Source organism: Caretta caretta, chromosome 8, assembly GCF_965140235.1.
Source record: "Caretta caretta isolate rCarCar2 chromosome 8, rCarCar1.hap1, whole genome shotgun sequence".
NCBI lineage: Eukaryota > Metazoa > Chordata > Testudines > Cheloniidae > Caretta > Caretta caretta.
Window position 1 is genome coordinate 13,664,520 of NC_134213.1, and position 25,409 is coordinate 13,689,928.

A 25,409-nucleotide genomic window follows, 5' to 3' on the forward strand; every position below is an offset into this window, starting at 1 on the left:
CAAACTTGAATCTTGTACTGGAGGAGCTAAGGGCCAGATTCTCAGCTGGTGTAAATGGATCCAAGTTATGACACCTAATGATTTGGCCCTAACATTTTCTCTTATAACAACAGTCATAATTTTAGGAAGCTAAAATAGCTTTTTCTTTCTAATGTAGGTTTGGCAGAAAGATTAGTATCTTACAATAGTTCTTGTCTTTTTATACCTTTTAGAATGAGAGACAGCTTAAAAACCTGAAAACAGCTGCGTTAAGAAAGGTCATTCTTAAGCTCTTATTTGCATTATAGCAGCACATCTGGGACCCTGTCATGATTCAGGGGCTCCATTGTGCCAGACACTATCCAAATAAGGGATTCTTTATAACTAGAGTGGTTTTTCTTTTAGTTGTGGCAGATTTCTGCCACCCTTATGCATTGTAAATACTCATGGGGTAAAGCACTGCTGTCCAGGAGCAAACATTTTAAAATCTATCTCAGTGTGGGGGAAGGAATCGTAAATTATATATGTTTATATAGGTTTCATATTGCAGTTTCAACTTAAATTATTAGGGCTAAACTTATCCCAGCTGTAATTATACAATAGCTAGTGCATCAATCATGAATGTGGCCCCTAAAAATTCATCCATTCTTAAAACAAAATCAGATTTACTGAGACTTCAGATAATTTAAAATTATCTAATATATTGGAATCATTTTTTTCCTTGCTTGCACACAGGTTATGAAGGGTAGGTGTTTGACAGATTTTTTCTGAGCTCTCAAGAGATTTCTAGTGTTCAGCCAAGCACTTTGTCCAGTAGTTGCTCTTTTTATACAGATCAGCTTGCCTAGGCAAGTCCAGACTGAGAGACTTACATGGAGAAGGGCTGCCCATGTGGGTTTATGTTTTACATATTTGTCTCCCAAATTAGGAGAAAAAACTGGTGGCACATCACCAATGATGGGCCTGATCCAAAGCCCATTGCAATCAATGGATGTCTTCCTACTGAATTCAATTAACTTTGGATCATTATTTATTTTAAATTTAATTGAGCATTATACAGCCATTTAAGATGCAGTATTTGAGAATTAAGGGCCCGATTCTGCAAGGAGGCGAGCCCCTCTCATTTAACTATCTCAACCCTTCACTGAAGCAACTCCGTACAAGACAATGCTGCTGAGCTTCTCCAACAATTTGGTTCTAATTAAATTCCTAGCATCTGGGACTCATGACAAAATGGGAATTTTTGCTCAATTAAGGATTATAGAACTTGGCCCACATTTGTATTTCTGGCATCTGAATGAGCTAACTCAGAGAACGCACAGATCTATACTATGTATTAATATAAATGTCAGTATTATGAGTAAAACTAATTAAAATATTGCCAGGCACTGTTGCTATAAAAATAAGTAATCTGTAAATTGAACTGAGAAAGATACAAGTTGTTCAAATCACATTAAAATCTATTGGTGTTATTGGAAGGCAGTTATTCTGCTGGTAGTTTTTGATGTTATATGCAGCTATTATCTTACCTAATCTGAACAATTTAACATCCTGTTTCCATGTGGTTAGTTACTAATTCTAACTGGGCATGGCTAGTTCTTTGATGTTTGAGCTCTGGAGTCAGAACTTTAAACTGCAGATAAGTCAGAAATCTCCAGAATTGCAAAATGATATTGTTCTATTTGCTGTGATTGTATCAACAAATGATACAAAATGCCTCTATAAAAATGTAAGGAATAGGACTGCTGTGCCAGAGTGGTTTATAATATAATATATATTTGTAGCGTATTGATATAGTGGCTTTGGTTTATTGCACATTTATTTACGGCTCTAATAGCATTACATCTGAGAGTTTCTAATTAGAATTTAGAAAGCCTAATAAATTCTGATTTCACCCTGATCTCTTTCAGTTGATGGTGTTTAGAATAGTACTGAGGAATAGCGAGGACTTAAGGGTGCTGATGAGTGTGCAGAGTGTAATTGGTGTTTGTTTTATTGACAGTACACATTCGGGCAGACAAAATATCTAGGACCAAATTCTGCCCTGGTGTAAAGGGGCATAAGCTTTGAAATCCATGGTGTTAGACCAGGACCAGATACAGTCCTTCACTTGTTATACAACATTTTTGTATCACTCACTTGCTATCTTTCAGGGGTCCTATTTACCCTGGTGTAACTCTATTGACTTCAATACAGTCACTTCTATTTACTCCTGAGCTTAATTTGGCGACTGCCATGTAACTTGATAATGTACGGTGTTCAGTCCTATCCTAACCAGTATGCTTGCATCTTTCTATGGAATCTAGTCCAGCTTTCCCCTGAAACACAATATTGCAGGTGGTGTTTGTTTTTTAATGCTAAACAAGGAATAACTGGCAATTTCACCTCATCATGCTTTGAGGAAACTTTTGATTTGAATTTAAGGTTGGAACAAAACCAACCTCAGGAAGTTGGGGGAACATGCATCAAGCCCAAGCTGAAGACCAGGCAAACGGTAATGCCACCCTGGACTGTTCAGCTTTTTGCCTGGAGCCCTTGTCCATACCTAGAAATTCCTCCTTTAATGGGGCAGGCATCTTTTGGGAGTTCCTGGCAATGCACTGCCAACTAAATTATGCTGCTCAAGAGTTAGGAGGAAGCCTGGAAGGTGGGAAGGGTTCCAAAGCCAACTCAGAGGCACATGCCTGGAGAAGCTGGTGCAGTGTGAAAACAGAACTACTGCCATTTCATGGTCCACCATGGAATGATTTTGGAGGATCTGCTGTGAGGAAATCTTGGAAGCGTTGTCTCCCCTTCCTGGGACACTGCCACAGGACGAAGTGATCTGGGCCATAGCTTGGGAAATAATCTCATAAGCACTCTTTTAAGAAGTAAAACTCTCTATTAATTTATCAACTCAGTGCAGGTACATGTAAAATACATTAAGATCCTGCAATTAGATCTGTGTAGATTGACTCCCTATACCAAGAGTCCCGGTGAAACCATTGGGGGTCCACACAGGAGCTGGGGTCTTCCTCTGCAAACTAATTGGTTCAGATGAGCTGGGATCCCACTGGTTCTGCCCACTCGACCAGCTTGGGTTTCCTCACCCAGTCCTGGCTGTGCCGGGCTCTCAAGCCTTCTATAGCACATATGCACAGAAAAGGCCACACCCAGCTGCAGACACAGATTAAAGTCAGCTCTGTGTGAGAGGATTCACCCAGCACTCATGTGCACATCCCCTTAGGGGAGTAAACCCCAAATAATATTGTCTTGCACTGTATAGAAAGTCTGCACAGTGCAAGCTCATAAAAATTCACCCTCTCCCTCAATGTGGAGAGAGATGCACAGCTTTTTGCCCCCTCTTCTCCCCCCCCCCCCCCCAAGATCTGAATTGCACAAACTGGGTTCTGGAATAAACTAAAACCAAGTTTTATTAACTATAAAAGGTAAATTTTAAATGATTATAAGGGATAGAAAACAGAACAAAGCAGATTACTGAGCAAATAAAACAAAACACCAAACTAGGCTTAATACACACAAGAAACAAGTTACAAAATGTAATTTCTCACCCTAAATGTTGTTTTAGGCAAGTTGTAGAGTTTCTGTAGCTTAGAGTTCCAGTTATTTCTCTTTACAGACTAGACTCCTGTCTTCATCTGGACTCAGGCCTCAGTTCGGTTCCTTTGGATCTTCAGGTACTTTCAACAGTCTTTCTTCTTGGGCAGGAAGGCAATGGAAAAGAGACCTGTTTGCCTTATTCCCCAGCCTTAAATAGAATTTACATAAGGTGGGAAGCCTTTGTTTCTAGTGGGAAAGTACTAGCAGAGTCCAAGGTGGTACTTTTTACCAGGTGACATCATCACCTGACCTTGCAGTGTCAAAGCAACCATGAAACCAAGTTTATTTGCAATGTCCACAGGAAGGAACTCCCGGAAGATGGGAGATACATATCTTCAAAGACCCATTGTCTTTTTCCTAATGGCTCATTAAGGCTGATTGCTTACTGTCTGGTATAACCACAGTTGTAATTGTTATATAGTCAATATTCCTAACTGCAGATACAGAAGTGATATATGCATACAAATTGAATAATCACATTCAGTAAACCATAACCTTTCCAATGATATCTTACGTGAGCCATCTTGCATAAAATATATCTTAGTTATGCCGTATTCATATTCTTTATAGAAATACGCTTATGATATAGAGCGTCACATCACACTATGTATTCCTGTAGAGGCTGTAATGGGATAGGCCCTTCCTGTACACACAGGGACAACTCCTGCCCTAAAGAACCCCGGTTCTGCAATCTGTTCTGCATAAGTACAAAGCTCCTCCCATGTGGTGCAGCTTGTAGGATCAAGGCCTGTGAAGATGAGCAATACGTGAAGGGCAGGGATAAACCATCTTCTTCTCTTTATCCCATCAACTGAGGTTTGGGTCATGTCTGTCAAAGTTGGGGGACTAAGAACCACCTGTTGACCATCTTCTTTTATGCAATCCATCCATTGCTTCCTCAGCTTTCCTTGGGGTCTCTTTTCTACCACACTATTCTGCCATGCTATCTTTGCTAGGTCTCCTTCATTCAGTCGTACATCAAATTACTAAAATAAAGGAGCATTTTCCTTTGGAAATTGTTGTTGCACATAACTTGACAAGTGTACCCATAGGAATTCATTATTCCATTACTTGTGCCATGTGAGTGTAAATAGTTCCACAAGTAATTTTTAAATGTATAGCTGCCATAAATTAGCTGAAATTTCAGCTGAACTACTGAATCTGTAAGCTGCATGGGGGGGGGGCTGTTTGTTTTGTTTCTGTAGTTTTTTTTTTTTTTTTTTCACATAATGGTTTGATAGCTGTCATCTTGTTCTCAACAGACTTGAAATAATGAAATCAAGAAGCTTTTGGTCACTTCTGGTGTTGCTTGAGGTTTTCCTGTCAGTCACTTGGGGGTGGACAGAATCGGACAGGATCAGAAGGCTTTATGCGGATGCAGGGAGGTTGCAACAAAAGGTACTGTGAATCAGCTGTCATTTCATATTCTTTCTAATGCTGCTTTCAGCTTTTTCAGTGTAGTATGGGAAAAGTGGTGAGGGTCATATTGTGAAGATAAATACTTGCTGAGGGGGACAATGGAATTACTAACTCTGAGCTATATGTTCTATAAAACAGAAGGCTTCACTTCTTCTCCCCACCTGTAGTTTCTTTTATTAGTATATTACAGTAGTGCTCAAAGTCCCCAATTTGCCAAATGTCGTGCAAACACGCATGAAGACCTTGTCCCTACCCCAAAAAGTTTACAGTCCAAGTTCTCAATCCTCCAGCTCATTCTGTGTTGGTGAAACTCTGTACCCATATGAAACCAGTTGCAAGATTTGGGTCTAAAAATGTTTTCGTATAAGTAGTAATAGTTAATATTTTGCCACTATACATGGACATTCACCTGAGGAACTAAAATCTTAGAAACTGGTTTTCTCATTTTACAAAAGGGGACGCTAATCCACAATTGTTTTCAAGTGGCTTGCCAAGATCCTCACTCAGAACCTTCCCACATTTCACTAGATTCCCCCAAACTGAGGTTTGTGGTGTAATATGGGAAAATGGAAAGGATTTCTAAAGGTATAATAGGTCATCATTGCTTACTATTACTAAGACTGCATACAGTCAACCGAGTAACTTTATAGTGGGTTATTTGATCACAAGGCATGACTTCTCATTCATTGTTATATAATTGCAATGCAATCTTAACCGTACAGGCACTAGGCTTCTGGGAACTGTGCAAGTAACTGAATCTATGTTTTCATTGCTGAAGTTAAAAAGTTGGCTTTCTTTGCAATGATTAAACAGCAACTCTCTATAAACTCTGAATAGCATTCTGCATCAGTATTTCAAGTAAAAAATATTCAGACTGTGTCCTGATCAGAGTTCTCGAAGTGAATTTGTTCATCATAATAGGTATGTAAATATCTAGTAAGCTCAGATTTTAAACTTATTTTGAAATAATGAGGCCCAGACCAAACTTGTGGGGATAACATGAACATTTTTTTAAAAGTACAATGAGAATGATGAAACTCTTTTTATTTTATTATGTTTTTGACTTCTGATTTATCATGAACTTTCTAACAAATTGCCTTATGTTTTCAAAATGAGTGACTTTATTTTTTAAATTGGCAGACTCTTGAAGCAGTTATTTAATGGCATACTTGAAGCATGTTAATTGTCACGTCACAGATTCTGGACCAAATATTAGCCATTAAAAGTAGTTTTATGAAGGAACAGCCACCAAGACATTTTTATGTTTAAGAATGTTGGTGTGTGTGTGTGTACATTCATTCTCGCAATCAGATGGTTTACATGATGTGTTTCTCAAGATACACTGTAAGTACACTTATTATTCACTGCTGGGGATCACTTCAAAAAATCAATTCTGACCGAGCTGTGATGACATTGCAAAGGTTGGCACTCTCTCTCACACTCACAGGCACTCTTTCTTTGATCTTTAGAGCAACACAAATCTGTTACTGCTTTGAGCTGTCCTACCTCTATACCCGCCCCCCATCATACCATCTCTTTTCTGCTTTGGAGCACTATGCAAGATATTGGTGCTTGTAATGTTAAATTAATTTTGTATATGTGCTTTAAGATCCACTCATGTCTTTTGTTTCAAATTGCTTTTGCTTTCTTTTAAAGATAACTAATTCTATCTTGCACGTTTTTTGGATTTAAAAACTGTTGTGCCATTCTTCATGAAGTACGTGCTTGTTAGAAATTTTGACTTTCTTAAAGAATGTTACTCCTAGGAGTGAAATTCATTAATCAAATGATTTAGTATAATAATTTTATAGTTTATATTAAAATACTCGAAAGACATTCATTCAGTTGATCTTACTCTAAAACCATAAAGTTATTACACCAATTACTTGATTTTGCTCAGGGTGAAAAGATCTAAGCTCCTGATGTATTTGTTCAAAGATTTGTAAGAAGTGTGAATATTATTAAAACATTGAAATGTTTTTATGTACAAAGGCTGTAGTTGAAATAGCTTCAAGGGGTATAACATTTATAAATGCAGATTAAATAAAAAAGTAGCAGCACAGAAGGATTGTTGAACAAGCAATACTGTTTGTACAGTGAGGAGTAGAATACCAATAGGAATTTGAAAACAAATTACATGCAACTCTATTCCAGACAGTCAGTGGAATTGTGAAATAGTTTGCCATTCTCTTTTAATTTCTTTCAGAGTGAATGCATTTCACCCTTTCAGAAAGTACAGCTTGTTCATGCCACTGTTTATCACAACAGAAACTATTCGGGAAGTTCCTATTCTCTCTTGGCTGTATTTGCTTCTGTTTAACTTCTGTTTTATTTCCTGTCCTATAACATCAGCAACTTTACTGTTCTAGAAATGGAAACATTATAGTTTCTCACAGTTCATGGATTTAGAACCCGTGACAGTCAGTTGCTTTGACATGGTGGTGGCTTGTTCATAAGAAATGTCTGTTAATTATCAAACAAATTGTTTCTGATTTATATATAATTGCTGTAATTCTACTAGAAGACATGCTAACTGTGGAATGATAAATGGCAAAATTCCTAAGCTGTAACTAACTAAAATTATGTTTTAAAGTTAATTTTCTTAGAATAAGAAAAGGGCTATTTCACAGGTGAAATGATCTCAAGTTAATTTTGTAGAGAGTTTAGTTCAAAATATATCAAAACAAGGGTACGGGACCCAGTAAGGGTCCCCCACCTTTACAAGTGTTTGCTCTGATCTTCATAGACGCCAGTTTACTGAATCAAAAATATATTGCTTAATTTATGTTCAAATTTCTAAATCTATTTCTTGCTGGTCTATAGTAGAACTTCTTGTGTTTGTGCTTTGAATTTATAAAACTAAAGCAAAATTTGTGGCTGTTGACTGCGCCCTACATGTGCAATGTGTAGTCACCCTTATGTCTAACAAATCTAAATCTATATTATCCTGGCAGTGTGTGTTTTCCTGATGCTCAGCAATCCCTCTCCTTAAAATTATAGGACATTCTTGAGAAAATAAAATCATATTTCTTCTTTGAGTAGTACTTTAATTAGAATAGTAACAATATACATACACATTTATCGGGTCTAAGTGCCTATGGATGCATAATGAATTAAAACTAATACCATAACTTATTTTAAAAACACATTATTATTAAGCAGCAGTAGAGTGCTCAGCAATATACATGATCCAGCAAGTCACAGAAGCTCAATCTTCAATAGCCTGATTCTACAAAGTGTCTATTAGCTCTTGCAAGAACTTCCATTGGAGTTTAGCGAATTCACTCTCCTTGCATGGGATCAAAAAGAGTCAACAGGCCAGGACACAGGAGCAAAATGCATTGAGTCTTTTAAAGGAAGTTTCTCTCTTAGAACACTTATGAGGTAGGTGACAGCATTTTTACTGAGTTTGGCAGGGGTGGGTTTTGTGGAGGAAGTAAGACTTAAACATTGGATGAGATTCTGGAATCCCAGAAGTTGCTGCTCTTTTACCCATTGAAATAAAAAGGCAACCATCCAAAATCCACATACCTAAGAAAATTATAATGTCTTCACTTTCAGTCTCAAGTAAGGCTGTCCAGAAAACAATTCCATTTCACACACACTTTTGAGGTTTCTAAATTTGTTTTCATTCCAACATGGAGCAAAACCAAGACCTTTAAAAAAAAATTGCAAAATATTCCCGTAAGACATTGATACCCTAGAATAGCACAATTCAATCCCTGCTCCAAATTAGACAGAGCAGGGACTAGAATGTGGGTTTCCCACATTTGCTGTGGGTGCCCTGACTGTTGGGCCATTGGCTATTCTGATCTCTCTCAATCAGACCTGGAATTCCATCCTGGACCTGAGAAACATTTTAATCAAAACAGGTATGTTTTCCCATGAAACGTTAAGGTTTTGGTGAAATGACCTTTTTTGAGAGAGAGATTTGTCAACATTTTTTTTTATTTTTTAACCAGCTCTAGTCACAAGGAAGCTACTGACAAATTATGTCACATTAATGGAGAGGTATTACTAAAAAATAAACATTAAACAACTGAGCTCTTAACATTTAGGTTGTTTTCACAGACAGCAAAAAATTATTGAGTGAGTTATTTAAGACTAGATCATAACATATGAAATTTAAACATTTGCAGACTTAAAATCACACACAATCAATCTGGAATGTTATGAAGCTTAAGTGTGAAATTTCAACCCTCCTGAAGTTAGAGAGTTTTGCCATTGACTTCAATGGGGCCAGGATTTCATCCTAAATTTTAAGCACCCCAAAATAACAACCAAGTTCTAACGTTGCTTAGACGCTGCAGATCACATCTGAGCCAATGTATAATGTCTTTGAAGTTTGGCTTATCTAAGAATGGGAATATAATTGTTGTCTTTGGTGGTACAATATTCTCTACACTGCTCTAGTTCCTTAGGTCTTGATGATGTGATTTAGTTCAGAATGTCAAGAAAAGGCTACAACTTTATTGAAATGAAAAATGGAGGAAGTATATTTTCCCACTCTAAACTAGTTCGGTGTTGAGACACCACCTTAAATGATCCAGCCAGAGAAGCTATTCAGGCTCCTGCTGCCAGAACCATATGCCACAAATGCTGCTAAACCTAGGTTTAGCTGGCTTCCCCCTGTTTTAGGTTCCAACCAGCCCTACAGACAGATCCAAAGATGATTAGACCTCAGAACTAGTAATGGGTTCAGGAGGTGTCATTCAACTCTGGATTGCCCTTAAACTAGAGTTTGAGTATGAGACTGAATCAGGGCTTGCACTATAGTTTCATTACCTTGAATGATGGAAATATCACTAGATTGGATATTGTGAGTTGTCCGCCCTCTTGCATTGAAATCTTACAAGCACAACTATTTCCTGATACATTAGTCAAACCCAAACTGGAACAAGAAAATAGGCTTATTTGTAAAGTCAAACCCAGAACCAAAATCATATAGGGAGTTTTGCACCCAAGACTCCTTGAAAATTTCTGGGCAGGTTTTTATTGGAGTTTGGAAGCCAGTGGGACTACTCACATGAATAAGAAGTCCCTGCAAGATCAGCAACCTATGCCTGTACATTTAGCCCTGTCAAGGTTCCTTCCCCACTCTGAACTCTAGGGTACAGATGTGACGACCTGCATGAAAACCTCCTAAGCTTACTTTTACCAGCTTAGGTTAAAACTTCCCCAAGGTACAAACAATTTTACCCTTTGCTCTTGGGCTTCCACTGCCACCACCAAACATTTATCTGGGTTTATTTTTATTAGGAAAGTGTTGTTTGGAAACATCTTTCCCCCCAAAATCCTCCCAACCCTTTCACCCCACTTCCTGGGGAAGGTTTGCTAAAAATCCTCACCAATTTGCATAGGCGACCACAGACCCAAACCCTTGGATCTTAAGAACAATGAAAAAGCATTCCGTTTCTGAAAAGAAGGATTTTAATAGAAGTAAAAAAGAATCACCTCTGTAAAATCAGGATGGTAAGTACCTTACAGGGTAATTAGATTCAAAACATAGAGAATCCCTCTAGGCAAAACCTTAAGTTACAAAAAGACACACAGTCAGGAATATCCATTCTATTCAGCACAACTTAATTTCTCAGCCATTTAAAGAAATCAGAATCTAACACATATCTAGCTAGATTACTTACTAAGTTCTAAGACTCCATTCCTGTTCTGTCCCCGGCAAAAGCATCACACAGACTCACTCTTTGTTTTTCCCTCCCCCCAGCTTTTGAAAGTATCTTGTCTCCTCATTGGTCATTTTGGTCAGGTGCCAGCGAGGTTATCCTAGCTTCTTAACCCTTTACAGGTGAGAAGATTTTTCCTCTGGCCAGGAGGGGTTTTAAAGGGGTTTACCCTTCCCTTTATATTTATGACAAGCCCAGATGAAATTATAGTTTTCCAAGTGGGTCAAAAAACACCTAATATTCCCACCATCAGTGTAGGCTTTTAAAAAGGGAAGAGCTATGTTTTATTGAGCATTAAATTTAGATGTTGTTCGAAGAGGGGAGTTAAGTGAAAGTAATTATATCAGTGAAAGGCAGGTTTTATACACATTGCTAATGTGGTTTGAAAAGTTTTTTGCCATATTCCTTCAAGTAATGGCCAGACATCTTCCCTCTGATCTGTGTTGCGGATGAGATTTTCATTGCATCCCTTTACTGGATATTCTACATGCAGAACTTCCATCCGCTAATGAGTTCCTCAAACAAAAGAACACGCAACACTGCATATCAAATGGAAATGTTGTATTATGTTTTGTGGTACATTACTGGCAAATAGCCCTGGACAATATTATCATCCTTTGTCAATGTGAAAATGGAAAATATTCTTGTACCATTACAGGTATTGCTTGTGGCTTTTTGTTTAATGGGCAAAGGAAATATTTAAATGCCACTGATTGCTCATAATGTCTAGTGATTAGCATAGAAGACTTATTGACAGGACTACTGGGTTCTGTTCTTGGCTATGCCACTGAACGGCTGTGTGACCTTGGGGAAATCATTTAATTTTTTTGGCTTACTTTTGCCACATCTGTAAAATGCAAAGTACGTTGAGCTACTCAAATGAAAGCCACTGAGTGCAAATAATGACATGCTATTGGGATAATGAATAATCCCTTGGGTGAAATTTACCCCAGTGCAGAGGACTCATAAGGCTCTACACACCATTTATGTTATGTGTAATGATTTAAGTGAATTGAAAAGTCTTGTGTAGACTGGTGTGATTTCCCCCCCCCTCCTCCATACTGCTAGATTGCTCATACTGAGGAGTACCTTACTCAGTTAGTGATCCCACTGAAATGCATGAGTTTACCTGTGGAGTGATTGCTACTAAATGTGAATGAGGGATCAGAGTGTAGACATAATAACTAACTGTAAATAAAAGAGTGTGGCAGCTTTAAAATCTATCATCTAAGGAATCCAACTTCCTTGATAACTTGTGTGGATGACTTTTACAATGTTTGTATCACCTCGTGTCCTGGATACCTATTTATTTAGATAGATAAAGAATATAACTGCCATTCATAGCTATGCTGCCATTTAAACTGTGGCCTTAAAGAAAATGTTTCATACTCATAAACAGAACTGTCATACATCTTAAATGATGCCATGATTTTCTCTTTTCTGGCATTTGGCAGGCATCAGCTTGCCAGCGCACCAATCATTTGCCTTACTGTTTGCATGGCATCTGAGTCACTTAAAATTTCAGAAGGCAACAAATGTCACATTGGTCTTCATCACAACCATAAATAGTTATATGTGCACACCAGACGTCAGTGACGCAAGTAGGCAGAGTGAATTGTCCATCTGGAACCGACGTAATAGTTTTTGTCTCGGTCCATGTCTAGGAGTTTCGATTGCTTCTGTTGGAGATCTCAAATTACCTAGAAGGTCTAAAGGTCATTGTGCTTGCTCTTTCAGATGACGATCCTAGCTTGCTATTTTAAACAACATAGAGGCCTATTTCACTTTTTGTATTATCCTTCCAGTGTTTCAAAATCCAGTGAGTATTGTACTGTTATGGCTGAGTGTAATTTACCACTATGCGGAGGGCCAAAAATAAAGGGAGAAATTATTCCAAAAGGAACTGAAGGTGGTACCTAGACCTGTGCTGGCTCTCTTTAAAAAGGGTGAAATTCACCTACATGCATAAAATTTTTATACTATAAAAAGGAAAACATTTAATTTCCTACATATGAGTGACAAAAACAGAACTATTTTCATTTAAATATAAATCTTTGACTAAGTAGCTCCCACTGCGTTCTTTACAAGATGTGTTTTTTGGTAAAAGCTTGGAAGGACAGATTCTGCTCTTGTTGACTTCAGTGGGAGTGTTCAGCATCTCTGAAAATTGAAGACCCATTTGTCACAGGTTAGACACCCATAGAGTGAGGTGCCAAAAATTAGTGGACACTTGGAAATCCTACGATTTCTCTCTCTCTGCCTCAGATTCCTTATCCGAGAAGCAGGAAGCATGCTTCCTGCATCACAGAAGATTTGAGGAGTAAATCAATCAATACTTGTTAGGTACTTTGAGGTCAAGGAATAGAAAGTACATAGAATCTGTGAACACTTGTGAAAATGTAGGCCAAAGTGAATGGAACTCAGGCCTCTTGAATCTTGGTCTTGTGGTATAACCACAAAGAACATTGTTTGGTTTGCTTTGCTTTGCTTTGGCCCTGAGGTGCACTTAAAGCTAATACTGAGCTGCAATATCAAGTGATTTTGACTCTGTTGTGTGTGTGTGGGAGACGGAAAATAGCTTGCTTGTGAGATTTCTGAAATTGCAGTTTCTATACCTACAAATCCAGAGCCAAGAAAAAATCAAGGGAGAGGAAGCCTTGTAAACTGTCTGGAATAACAAAGGTGAAGTTTGAGTTCACCTGGTGGGATGTGTGAAGGTTCAGATTGTTTGTTTGGTTCTTATGGTTAACCACATAGGAAAAATAAGGTCAGTAGAAATGTTTAGGTGCTTTTCAGTAGTGTTTGGAGCAGTCTCGGGTCTAGCATAGGAGAGTAGTTGAGCCTTATCTGGTCTTAATTAGTGCTAGATAAGGAGTATAAGTGTATTTCTAGACTAGGGTAAAAGGATTTTTGCTTATAAGAGCATGTTAGTGTGTTTTAACTAACCCTTCTAAACCTCTAATGTAGACAGTGCTGGTCAAAGAGAAGATCAAGTTTCTCCTTCGATTTCCACTCAACTAGCTAGCACATTCTAAAGAACCGTTTACCTTGTTTATATAGCATATGCTAGTTAAATCCCTTTTTATATTACACAAGGGAAAGACTCTGTGTTGAGCTAGCTGACATTTTTTCAATCAAAAAAATGAAAATTATTTTGCAGGAAGACGTCACTTTTAATTGTTTTTTAAAATTATGTTAATAGGAAGTTTCAAGACTAAATTAAAATTTTAAAATAGAATTTTTGTTTTTCCCCCCTTCTTCTTGTTTTGGGTTTTCAGTTAGATGATTTGGTTTCCTCCTCCTCCGCAAGGAAACAAAGATGAAAATTGAGTTTGATACTAAAATTTTAATCTCATTTTGTCACCACCTTTGTGTCAGAACATTTGAATTTGAACTTTGTGTTTTGAAATTCTATGTGAGGTAGAAAGAACCAGGTTTTATGGCTAGCTCTACTTTTAAGGATTGAGAAACACTTTATAGCAGAGGACATGCTTGGGGGAGGGGCGGGGAGACGGGGGAAGAGAATGATCCTACAGGAGAACCCTGAGGAACAGCTAAATTCTGAATGAAAAAAGTGAGTTTGCATAATATACTTGCTTGCACATAAGGTATGTACAATACAGTGAGTGTGCTTTTCATTCCAAGTTTGCATCTTCATCCCTTGGATCCATTTTATGTTTTGTTTCTCCCTTTCCTTTGAGTCTCAGAAATATACAACTGAATTTATATTGGCATGTTTTTTGAATCCATTCAACTGTGTTCCCTCATCCAAACAGTTTTTTCCTTATCTTTAACTTCAGTTTAGGAAAATTCAGTAGGTAGCTCGGAACGCTTTCCGCCCACCCCCCCCAAAGGGGGGTAATCTGACCTTTCTCAGCTGTAGGTAACAAGTTTTCTAGGTACTTCATACATTTTTTTTTTCCCCCCTCAGCTCTGAAGATTTGTTGATTTCTCCATTGTTTGCACATGAGCTTTAAGTAGGACTGGCATACTGTATCATTCATTTTTATAGGCAGCAGTAGACTTAATGGCTTGGCATTTACATAAAGAATTAATATCAGTAATGCATTCTCTGTCATGCATATGTCATGCTCTTTTTTTGTTGCAGGTAACTTGATGAAAACCTTTCGCAAGGGAATGACTTGAATCAGACTTGATTTTAAACAAAATGGGCCAGATTTCTCTCTCACTTTACTGCTCATTCAGCATTAATTGGGCATAATTAAGCCTAATGTTTCTGGTGGAGCAGTTCGAGTATAATCTTTTTCATACTGTTATCTTCAGCAAATTGTACCTGTGCTCACTCTAGATAATCCTAACAATTAAAACAATTATGTTGTTGTAATTATTTGGAGATGGCAAACTTCTGCTCTCAGTTCTGCTCAACAAGTCTAGACTATGCTTGCAGATTAGGTAGTTACATATCAAAGTGCGATGAACTCTGTCCTTCCTCCCTCAAAACCAAACACCTATAGAGCCTGAATTACTAATACAGCCTGCAGAGCATTCAGATGGGTGGAAGGGTAGAAAATGCAAATATTCAATTGCTTGAAACAAGACAATTGTTTCATCTTCCCATTATTTATCACTTCATATCACTTGATATACATTTATCAGTGTATACCTGACACTGCACAGAACCTAAACTGTTGAAGTCTATGGAAATGGGCAAAGTCCACAGTAAAGTCGGTGGGATACTTGGTCAGTTGGTGCACATCAAGTAGTCTTGTGGATCCAAAGTCAAGTTTTAGTGCTTGCAGTTGCCTTGTTTCTGTTTAGTTTTGATAACACACGCAGACGGTTGCAATGTCTAAGTGTTCTGTCCATGCAGGATGTTGCAATGTTCAGTCCACTAGGGAGACTGTCATATTTTTATTGATAATAACTGGGACCACCAAGTGAATACAGGAATGTGACTGTACTGCAGCTGCATTAGAGATTGCTTGGATTCTAATGATCCTGAACATTTGTAATATTAATGCTCTAACTCAGGGGTGGGCAAACTTTTTGGCCTGAGGGCCACATCGGGGTTGTGAAATGGTATGGAGGGCCGGATAGGGAAGGCTGTGCTACCGCAAACAGCCTGGCCCCCTCCCCCTATTCACCCCCTCCCACTTACTGCCCCCCTCAGAACTCCCAACCCATCCAACCCCTCCCCCCCTGCTCCTTGTCCCCTAACCGCCCTCTCCCGGGACCCCCCACCCCTAACCACCCCCCCGGGACTCCAATCCCTCCCTGTTCTCTGACTGCCCTGACCCCATCCACATCCCCCACCACTTCTTGCCCCCTGACCGCCACCTCCCGCGACCCCCATCCCTAACTGCCCCCCTGGAATCCCACCCCCTATCCAACCTCCCCGTTCTCCCTGTCCCCCCCCCCTCCTGGGATCCCCCAACCCCCCGAGGAGGGGGCCTCCACAAACAGCCGGGCCCCTGCCCCCTATCCGTACCCTCCCACTTCCCACCCCCTGACTGCCCCCCTCAGAACCCCTGACCCATCCATCCCCACTGCTCCTTGTCCCCCCCGCACTGGGACCCCCCAACACCTCCGGACCCCAACCCCCCCCCGCTCCCTGTCTCCTGACCACCCCCTCCCCAAATCTCCTCCCCATCCGACCACCCCCTGTCCCCTGACTGCCCCCTGGGACCTCCTGCCCCTTATCCAACCCCCTCCCTACCCCTTACCATGCTGCTCAGAGCGGCAGGACTGGCTTATTGGAAAGCTTGGGAGGTGGGTGGGTGCAAGCCGCGCTGCCCACGCAGCGTCGTGGCTGTGGGCTAGCCTCCCTGGCCGGGAGCTCAGGGGCTGGACAAGATGGTCCCGCGGGCCGTAGTTTGCCCATCTCTGCTCTAAATAAAAGTAGCTAGATTTTGGATGCTCTTGCTTCATGCTGAGCTGCAGCACAGACTGACATGGGCAGGAATCAAATGTTGATAAGTTCCAGTAGTGTCCCAGTCATGTGGCTGTGAAAAATCACATCTGGGTTGGAAAATGCAGGTAGATTCTTATAGGAGAGTTTAAAATCAAACTAAAATGTTTGTTGTTGAAAATAAAATTCCCCTCACTTATCTAGTTATCAGGCAGTTATGTGATGGAGGGGTACGCTTTCTGACATTCCTGTTGATAAACCATGTAACCTGAGCAGGTGAAATGGTGCCTGTTTATTTCTGAAATGTAAAGTCTATGTCCATAGCATATTTCTGGAAACGTGTGAAGGGGATGGGGAAATCTCCCATCAGTGTGTCAAGATTTTTGTATCGTCAAGAAGAGGAGTTTTAGATGAGAAAGGAACTGTAAAAATGCAGGTGTGTTCTAACGCAAGCTTCCGATGAGCTTTCCTGTGATGGTGTAGAAATTTATTGAGCTATACCTGGGTTTATTATCTGAATTCTAGAAACAGTAGTGAGTAAAATCAGAGATGCAGCGGTTATCTCAATTAGATACCGTATGGTGAACAGATGACACTATATGATTTGAGCCATCAAAGCTTCTCTGAATGTTTTTACCAGAAAGGGCGATTTAAAATTTGTCCTTTCAACTTCTATACTGAAACCCAGCTTCCTCAAAGAACAGTGAATTTTTGTTTTTTTTTCCCCCAGCCTGGCTCAGAAGATAGTGAGGGAATGTTTTGTGCTTCATTAGCATCTTTCGTGAAATCAGTAAGTCACAGGCGCTGACTTTCAGCTTTCTCCGGAAGTGCTCCACCCCAGCTTGGCCCCGAGGCCCCACTCCTACTCCACCCCTTCCACCAAGGCCCCACCCTCGCTGCACCTCTTCCTACCCAACTCTGCCCCCTCTTCCCAGCACCTTCCACCCACCACCAAACAGCTGATTGGTGGCGGACAGGAGGCACTGGGGAGGAGAGGGGGAGGAGCTGGTTGGTGGGGCCCGCCAAACTGCTGATTGGTGGGTGGCTACTAGTGGGTGCTGAGCACCCACTCTTTTTTTTTCATGGGTGCTCTAGCCCTGGAACGCCCATGGAGTTGGTGCCTCTGCAGTAAGTTCATAATTGTAAACAATAAAAATCCTAACGTTTTAAACCAAAGCTACAAAATAAAGTTATATAAACGTTGCAAAGCCAACGAGCTGTAGGCAAACTACTGAAACATCAGGGCTCTACTATGCCTTTCAGGCCTCTTGCTTGTGATAGGGCAGTGCAGAGCTATACTGCTTTCCAAAAGATCCTGGAGGCATTATGCGTCCTAGAGCTCTTCCTAGCATAAGCATGGAGCATTGCTGCGATGGCCAGTGTGCACACCTATCCTTGCACCATTCCCATCCTAGTGCACCCATACAGCCTCCAATCTTATTGTCCTTTCTCTTAAGAAGTTTGGAAATACAACTTCTCTCCATGCCATCCTTTCTTTCCATGGAGCTATGCCTGCAGAGAATATGGCCCATTATATATTGCAGGGTTGGGACAACACAGGAGACTGGTTTTGGGAGCTGCAGTTCAAAACAGCTAGAGTAAGCAGCCTACCCCAATGAAAGAGGCACCCATGTTGTTCAGTTTTTAGAAACTTCTTTTTTTAAAGGAGCTTCCTAGATGTAAAATGCACTGAAAAGAAGACTGCTTATTGTCTGCTATTTAGGATCAAAATAATCGGAGATGGCACCAATGCTGAATTTATCCCCTGTGCATCCTGTATCTTGTTGAGTTAAACTGAACTGTGTAGGAGAATGACTGTGCAGCTCAAAAGCTTGTCTCTCTCACTAGCAGAAATTGGTCCAGTAAAAGATATTTCCTCACCCATCTTGTCCCCCAGGACTGCCACGGAAAACAGTGCACATATTTCAATAGGTTGTTCCAGTGAGCAAAAGCTTATAGGAGTAATAGTGTTATTTGCTTTAATTCTACTACCCAGACAATTGCTGTCAGCAGGAATGTTTTATAGCACTGAGAAAAGCGTCCATTAGTGTAATGCTCCAGAATAGCAACAGGTGGTTCTGACACATTGTTTTCAATGTGCTTACATCAAAACAGTGGCAGTTCTAAAAATAAAAATGCCACCCAACACAATCTAATTGAAAAAACAGACTGACTAACTCTGCTGAGGTTCCAGACCAAATCAAAGCAGGTTTTCATTTAAAACATTTAATTTAAATAAAATAAACTTTAAAATGGGGGAAGGTGAAAAAGGACAAATACATCCAGCCAAATTTTCAAAAATGGCCACTGATTTATTTTTGAGCGCCTAGTTTCTGGGTGTCAAATGGGAGAATTCTGGGATCTGACAATTTTCAGAGCTTCTGAGGACCTGCATCTCCCATTGAAACCAGTGATATTTGTGTGTGCTCAGCATCAAACCTTATTCCAGGACTATGTCCACTGCGTGCACAAATACACCTCCTACCCCACAAAGATCAGTGAATAAACAAAAAGAAAAGGAGTACTTGTGGCACCTTAGAGACTAACCAATTTATTTGAGCATGAGCTTTCGTGAGCTACAGCTCACTTCATCAGATGTATACCGTGGAAACTGCAGCAGACTTTATATACACACAGAGAATATGAAACAATACCTCCTCCCACCCCACTGTCCTGCTGGTAATAGCTTATCTAAAGTGATCAACAGGTGGGCCATTTCCAGCACAAATCCAGGTTTTCTCACCCTCCACCCCCCCACACAAATTCACTCTCCTGCTGGTGCTAGCCCATCCAAAGTGACAACTCTTTACATAATCAAGTCGGGCTATTTCCTGCATAGATCCAGGTTTTCTCACATCCCCCCTACCCCCATACACACACAATGTCACTCTCCTGCTGGTAATAGCTCATGTAAACTGACCACTCTCCAAGTTTAAATCCAAGTTAAACCAGAACATCTGGGGGGGGGGGGGTAGGAAAAAACAAGAGGAAACCGGCTACCTTGCATAATGACTTAGCCACTCCCAGTCTCTATTTAAGCCTAAATTAATAGTATCCAATTTGCAAATGAATTCCAATTCAGCAGTTTCTCGCTGGAGTCTGGATTTGAAGTTTTTTTGTTTTAAGATAGCGACCTTCATGTCTGTGATTGCGTGACCAGAGAGATTGAAGTGTTCTCCGACTGGTTTATGAATGTTATAATTCTTGACATCTGATTTGTGTCCATTTATTCTTTTACGTAGAGACTGTCCAGTTTGACCAATGTACATGGCAGAGGGGCATTGCTGGCACATGATGGCATATATCACATTGGTGGATGTGCAGGTGAACGAGCCTCTGATAGTGTGGCTGATGTTATTAGGCCCTGTGATGGTGTCCCCTGAATAGATATGTGGGCACAATTGGCAACGGGCTTTGTTGCAAGGATAAGTTCCTGGGTTAGTGGTTCTGTTGTGTGGTATGTGGTTGTTGGTGACCTGGATCTATGCAGGAAATAGCCTGACTTGATTATGTAAAGAGTTGTCACTTTGGATGGGCTAGCACCAGCAGGAGAGTGAATTTGTGTGGGGGGGTGGAGGGTGAGAAAACCTGGATTTGTGCTGGAAATGGCCCACCTGTTGATCACTTTAGATAAGCTATTACCAGCAGGACAGTGGGGTGGGAGGAGGTATTGTTTCATATTCTCTGTGTGTATATAAAGTCTGCTGCAGTTTCCACGGTATACATCTGATGAAGTGAGCTGTAGCTCACGAAAGCTCATGCTCAAATAAATTGGTTAGTCTCTAAGGTGCCACAAGTACTCCTTTTCTTTTTGCGAATACAGACTAACACGGCTGTTCCTCTGAAACCTGAATAAACAAAAAAACTCAACAACCCAGTATTCTTAACTCAGGATAAAATAGCAATGAAGACAATGCAACTTGGATTTTAATTTGGGTTAGCAGCTCAATTTAAACCTGAGTTAAAATCCAAGAGGCATTGTCGTCACTTCTATTTTAACCTGACTTGTCTAACCTGAGATAAGAACACTCTGACCTCTCCACCCCCACCAATGTAAATATACTGTCAGGGAGAAGTCCTGCCCTAATTGACTTCACTGGTGCCAGGATTTCTGCTCATTATTTGACCCTTGAGCCGAATCCATTAACTACTCTTTGAAGAAAAGGAGTACTTGTGGCACCTTAGAGACTAACCAATTTATTTGAGCATGAGCTTTCGTGAGCTACAGCTCACTTCATCAGATGTTTACCGTGGAAACTGCAGCAGACTTTATATACACACAGAGAATATGAAACAATAGATAAAAAAAAGATAAGCTATTACCAGCAGGACAGTGGGGTGGGAGGAGGTATTGTTTCATATTCTCTGTGTGTATATAAAGTCTGCTGCAGTTTCCACGGTAAACATCTGATGAAGTGAGCTGTAGCTCACGAAAGCTCATGCTCAAATAAATTGGTTAGTCTCTAAGGTGCCACAAGTACTCCTTTTCTTTTTGCGAATACAGACTAACACGGCTGTTCCTCTGAAACCTACTCTTTGAAGGGAACTCTGACACTATCATTGTAAAAACACAAGTACGTTACACTGATCTATAATTCTCAACCAATGCATTATGTAGTACATTGCTCCCACTGTCTGTCACCTTTGCTAAAAGGGTTGCATTTGCTGCCATGATTTGGGGACTTAGTGGCTTTACCATAGCAAAATGTCATAATTGAAATGTATTATTTTGCAAGTGATTCCTTAATGTAATTGTTTCATATTAATTTTAAAAAAAGAAAATGTGATTCTGCAATACCAATCCCTGCCTGTTCTTTCAAAGCACTTTCTAGGCATTCAAGAAGAGATGGTCCCAGCCTGGAGGGGCTCACAGTTTAAGGAAAGATAAACAGGCAGAAGTTAGGAGATGGGCCAAAAACCAAATATGAATTTGTTTTAAAAAGTTGTCTAGATTCCATTTAGACAACACTATTTCTTGACTTTTTGTGATTTTTTTTTAAGCATGAGTAACTTTAACATTGTATTAATAGATTTTTGAGTTGCACTTTGTTTAAAAAAGCATCTTTTATATTAAATAGCTTATGAAAGGTTAATAAATGATTATCAATTATGATAGACTCTGGGTCAATAGGCTGCTTATAACCATGTAGAACAGTTCTATGTATATACACATACAGCTCATTTCCATAAGTGTGTGTGTGCGTATATAATATATAAATAAACAATATCTATTAATCATCTTTACAAGCTGCTAATGAATGTACCCTACTTTGGTGCTAGATCTTACCTTTCTAAAACACCAAACCTCCAGAACTGAACATCTGGAAAGTTTGCAGTTGTATATTAACTTTGTTATTTGGGCCAATCTCTATTCTAAATGTGCATGGGTCCATTATGTTCACCAGTAGACTGAGGGTTGAATGGCCTTTGTTTCCAAATGATCCTATTGGAGGTGACACTGGAATCATATTATTTTATGTAGGTAAGCAGTTCCACACAGAACTGGTTTATTTCACTTAGTTGTTCCCCGAGTGTAGAGGAAAATTTAGACATGTTAAGAAAGAATTCCCATGGGGCACTGGAATTAGATCATCAATTGCTAACTGTTAGGACAATCCAGGGCAGGTAGATTACTTGTTCAGTGTGATAGACCACTGATTACCTTCCAAATCAAAATGTTAATTAGTTTTTAATTTATTTTGCTGGCAGGTGTGTGTGTGTGTGTTTGCTGGTCTCTTAATGTAACTTGTGCACAGATTAACAGCCATAACAAGTTGAAATGGTCAATTACTAATTAACTTTTATTTAATAAAGTTAATCTGACATGTACAAGGCTAATTTTATGTGACAGTAACACAAAGGCTGATATTTATTTTAACTTTGTGTTTGTTTTCTTATATTACTTCTGGTAAAATGCATTCAGATTTTGAAATTGCAGTACAGAGACTGGAATATACCACAGGGATATATAAGCAAAGCAAGAAATGTTGAAGAACCAAAGACTTCCAACATAAACTGAAGTCTTATATCATTCCACCAAAGACTGAATTAAGGGCCCAAACCAGTGAGGTATTGAGCACTCTTTGGAAACAGTTGAGCATGTATAGATGATGTATTTTTCTGAACAATATGCAAACAAATAGCAGTAAATGGAATTTGAGCCACTTAATCAAACTATACGTTATTTGTGAATATTCATATGATTCCCAAGAACATTTGCACATCATGAAAGTTTCCTTAATTCATGGTGGAAGTGTCTTTTTGCTATTTGCAAAAAGACAAGGAGGACTTGTGGCACCTTAGAGACTAACAAACTTATTTGAGCATAAGCTTTCGTGAGCTACAGCTCATTTCATCGGATGCATTCAGGGAATTTTCACGAAAGCTTATGCTCTAATAAATTTGTTTGTCTCTAAGGTGCCACAAGTACTCCTTTTCTTTTTACGGACACAGACTAACACGGCTGCTACTCTGAAACCTGTCTTTTTGCTCTTTGTGAGTCTCTTGTTTAACAAGCTTGTCATTAGAGATGGTCAACATTTTTTCTGACAACAGTTTTCCATTGCAAAATATTGATTTGACTAAATCAAAACATTTCATGAGAAGTATTGATTTTTTTTCTCAATTTTTACAGGAAATTATTGAAACATTCCATTTAGACTTTCTCATAATAGTTTATAATATAATGGAATGTAATAAGTAAACGTTTTGACTTTTATATTTTATTATAGATTATGAGTCAAAATGAAATTTTACCTTCTCAAAACATTTCCATAAGATCAAAACAAAATGTTTAGAATATCTTGTTTCATGCGAAGTTAGAAGACTTCAACTTTTCATTCCACTTCAGGACAAAGACAAATGTCAAAATCTTGGAATTTCCTGCAGGACACATTTTCAATATTTTTGGGGGGGGCTAGCATTACCTCTCATCCACTTAGGGACACCAGGAATAACAAATGGTGGATAGTTGTAGTGACCTAGTTTGTGAAACTAGTGAGACTAGGGTATGTCTATCTAGCAAAAGTTTTGCACGCACGCATGCTAGCCTACCCAACCCAAGCTAGCTTAAATCCATCTAGCACAGTGAACACAGCACAACTCTGGATTCAGAGCGGGCTACTGAACTGAATTCTCACCCAGGGTCTATGCCGGGTCTATATTAGCCATGCTGAAACCTACATGGCTCTGTTTTTACTGCTGTTAAGTGAAGGACACGGGATCATGAGGAAACCCAATCCTGTATTATTGAGTGTTGTTTTGTTTGCAGGAAAAAGGCTTGAGGGGAACGTTTAGCTGAGAACCTCATTTGTTTGTGGAGGACTGTCACCGTGCCTCTGTGGGTCACAACTAAAAATACCAAATTCAGGATAAACTGCTGAGAAATAGGGCAGGCACACCCTGAAACTGGTAGTTATTCCCCCATAAGAAAAACCAAAGCAGCAACAAATGTAAACTTCTGTTTCACCACACTGGCCAACAAGCAGTCAGAAAAGCAGCTTCCTGAGGCATTCCCGTCCTTGTATCACAGTGGTTCTCAAACTTTTGTACTAGTGACCCATTTCACACAGCAAGCCTCTGAGTGCGACCCTCCCCCTTATACATTAAAAACTCTTTTAAAAATATTTAACACTATTATAAATGCTGGAGGTGAAGCAGGGTTTGGGGTGGAGGCTGACAGCTCGCAGCCCCCCACATAATAACCTCACACCCCCCTGAGGGGTTACGACCCCCAGTTTGAGAACCCCCTGTTGTATCACTACCAAGAACACTAGATTTAATGATGAGTGGTTATTTAAAACCAATTTAATCAAACAAAAGGGTTCTTCTGATCACAAAGGACCAGCCATATACCTAAGTCAATATACAACTCAGATCTTACCCAATAATCAGGCTGTTGCCAATCCTTTAATATCTAAAATCTAAAGGTTTGTTTATAAAAAGAAAGGGGAAAATGGTGAGAGTTAAAATTTGTTAAAAGGAATCAAATAAGTACAATAAATGCAAAGTTCTTGGATCATGCTCGTAGCAATGATGGAATAAACTGCTGGCTTGTGAAGTCTCTGGTTGCTTCCAAATCTTTGGAAGGGTCTCAGTCGAATGGTTAGAATGCTCCCATTAGTATAAATTCATAATCCAGAGATTTGAGCAGGAAGGAGGCAAAATGGAGATGTTTCCAGGGTCTTTTATAGCTTCTGCCAAGTGAAGAGAAACCCATTGTTCTCACTGTAGAAAATTATGAGGAACAAGATGGTGTTTGGAGTCACATGGGCAAGTCACATGTCCATGCATGCTTTGCTTAGTCATAGTAGAGGCCAGCAGAGGAAAGTCCATTAAGTGTAGATAGGTATCTCCCATGGTCCATTGTGAGTTAAGTGTTCCTTGATGATTCATTTAACTTGAATAGTCCCTTTAAGATGTGCAGGCTAAATACTGTGGTGTTACCACAGGAGAAAACATTTGAAATACAGGTACAGAGTTAATATTCATAACTTCAGATACAAAAATGATACATACATACAAATAGCATAATCATATTCAGCAAATCATAACCTTTCCATAGACCCTTTACTTGACATACTTTGTACAAGATCTGTTGCAATTATATAACAGTGGTAGCAGCAATGATGTACATGGTCATATTTTAATCAGATAACGTCACAGAGGACCGTACTTAGGCTCTGACTTAGAGACATTCACTCTTTGCCCCTCTTTATCTTGTGCCCTTTTGAGTAAGGGAGCTGACGTGCAGGGTCTTAAGTTATTTCTGCTCAGTACAGAGGTCAGTGCCAAGTTCTTGACCATACTGCATCCATACACATAGCTTCCATCTGCAAAAGAAATTTGCACACCCTGCTCTG

General features: G+C 39.6%; 1 protein-coding gene across 1 annotated transcript in view; it reads left to right on the plus strand.

Annotated features, from left to right (window-relative positions):
* FSTL4 (follistatin like 4) overlaps positions 1-25,409 on the plus strand; it is an 865,477-nt gene that overhangs the window by 372,655 nt on the left and 467,413 nt on the right. The window contains 1 exon segment of the mRNA XM_048861817.2: positions 4,842-4,977. Coding sequence (XP_048717774.2) covers positions 4,842-4,977 — 136 coding nt within the window.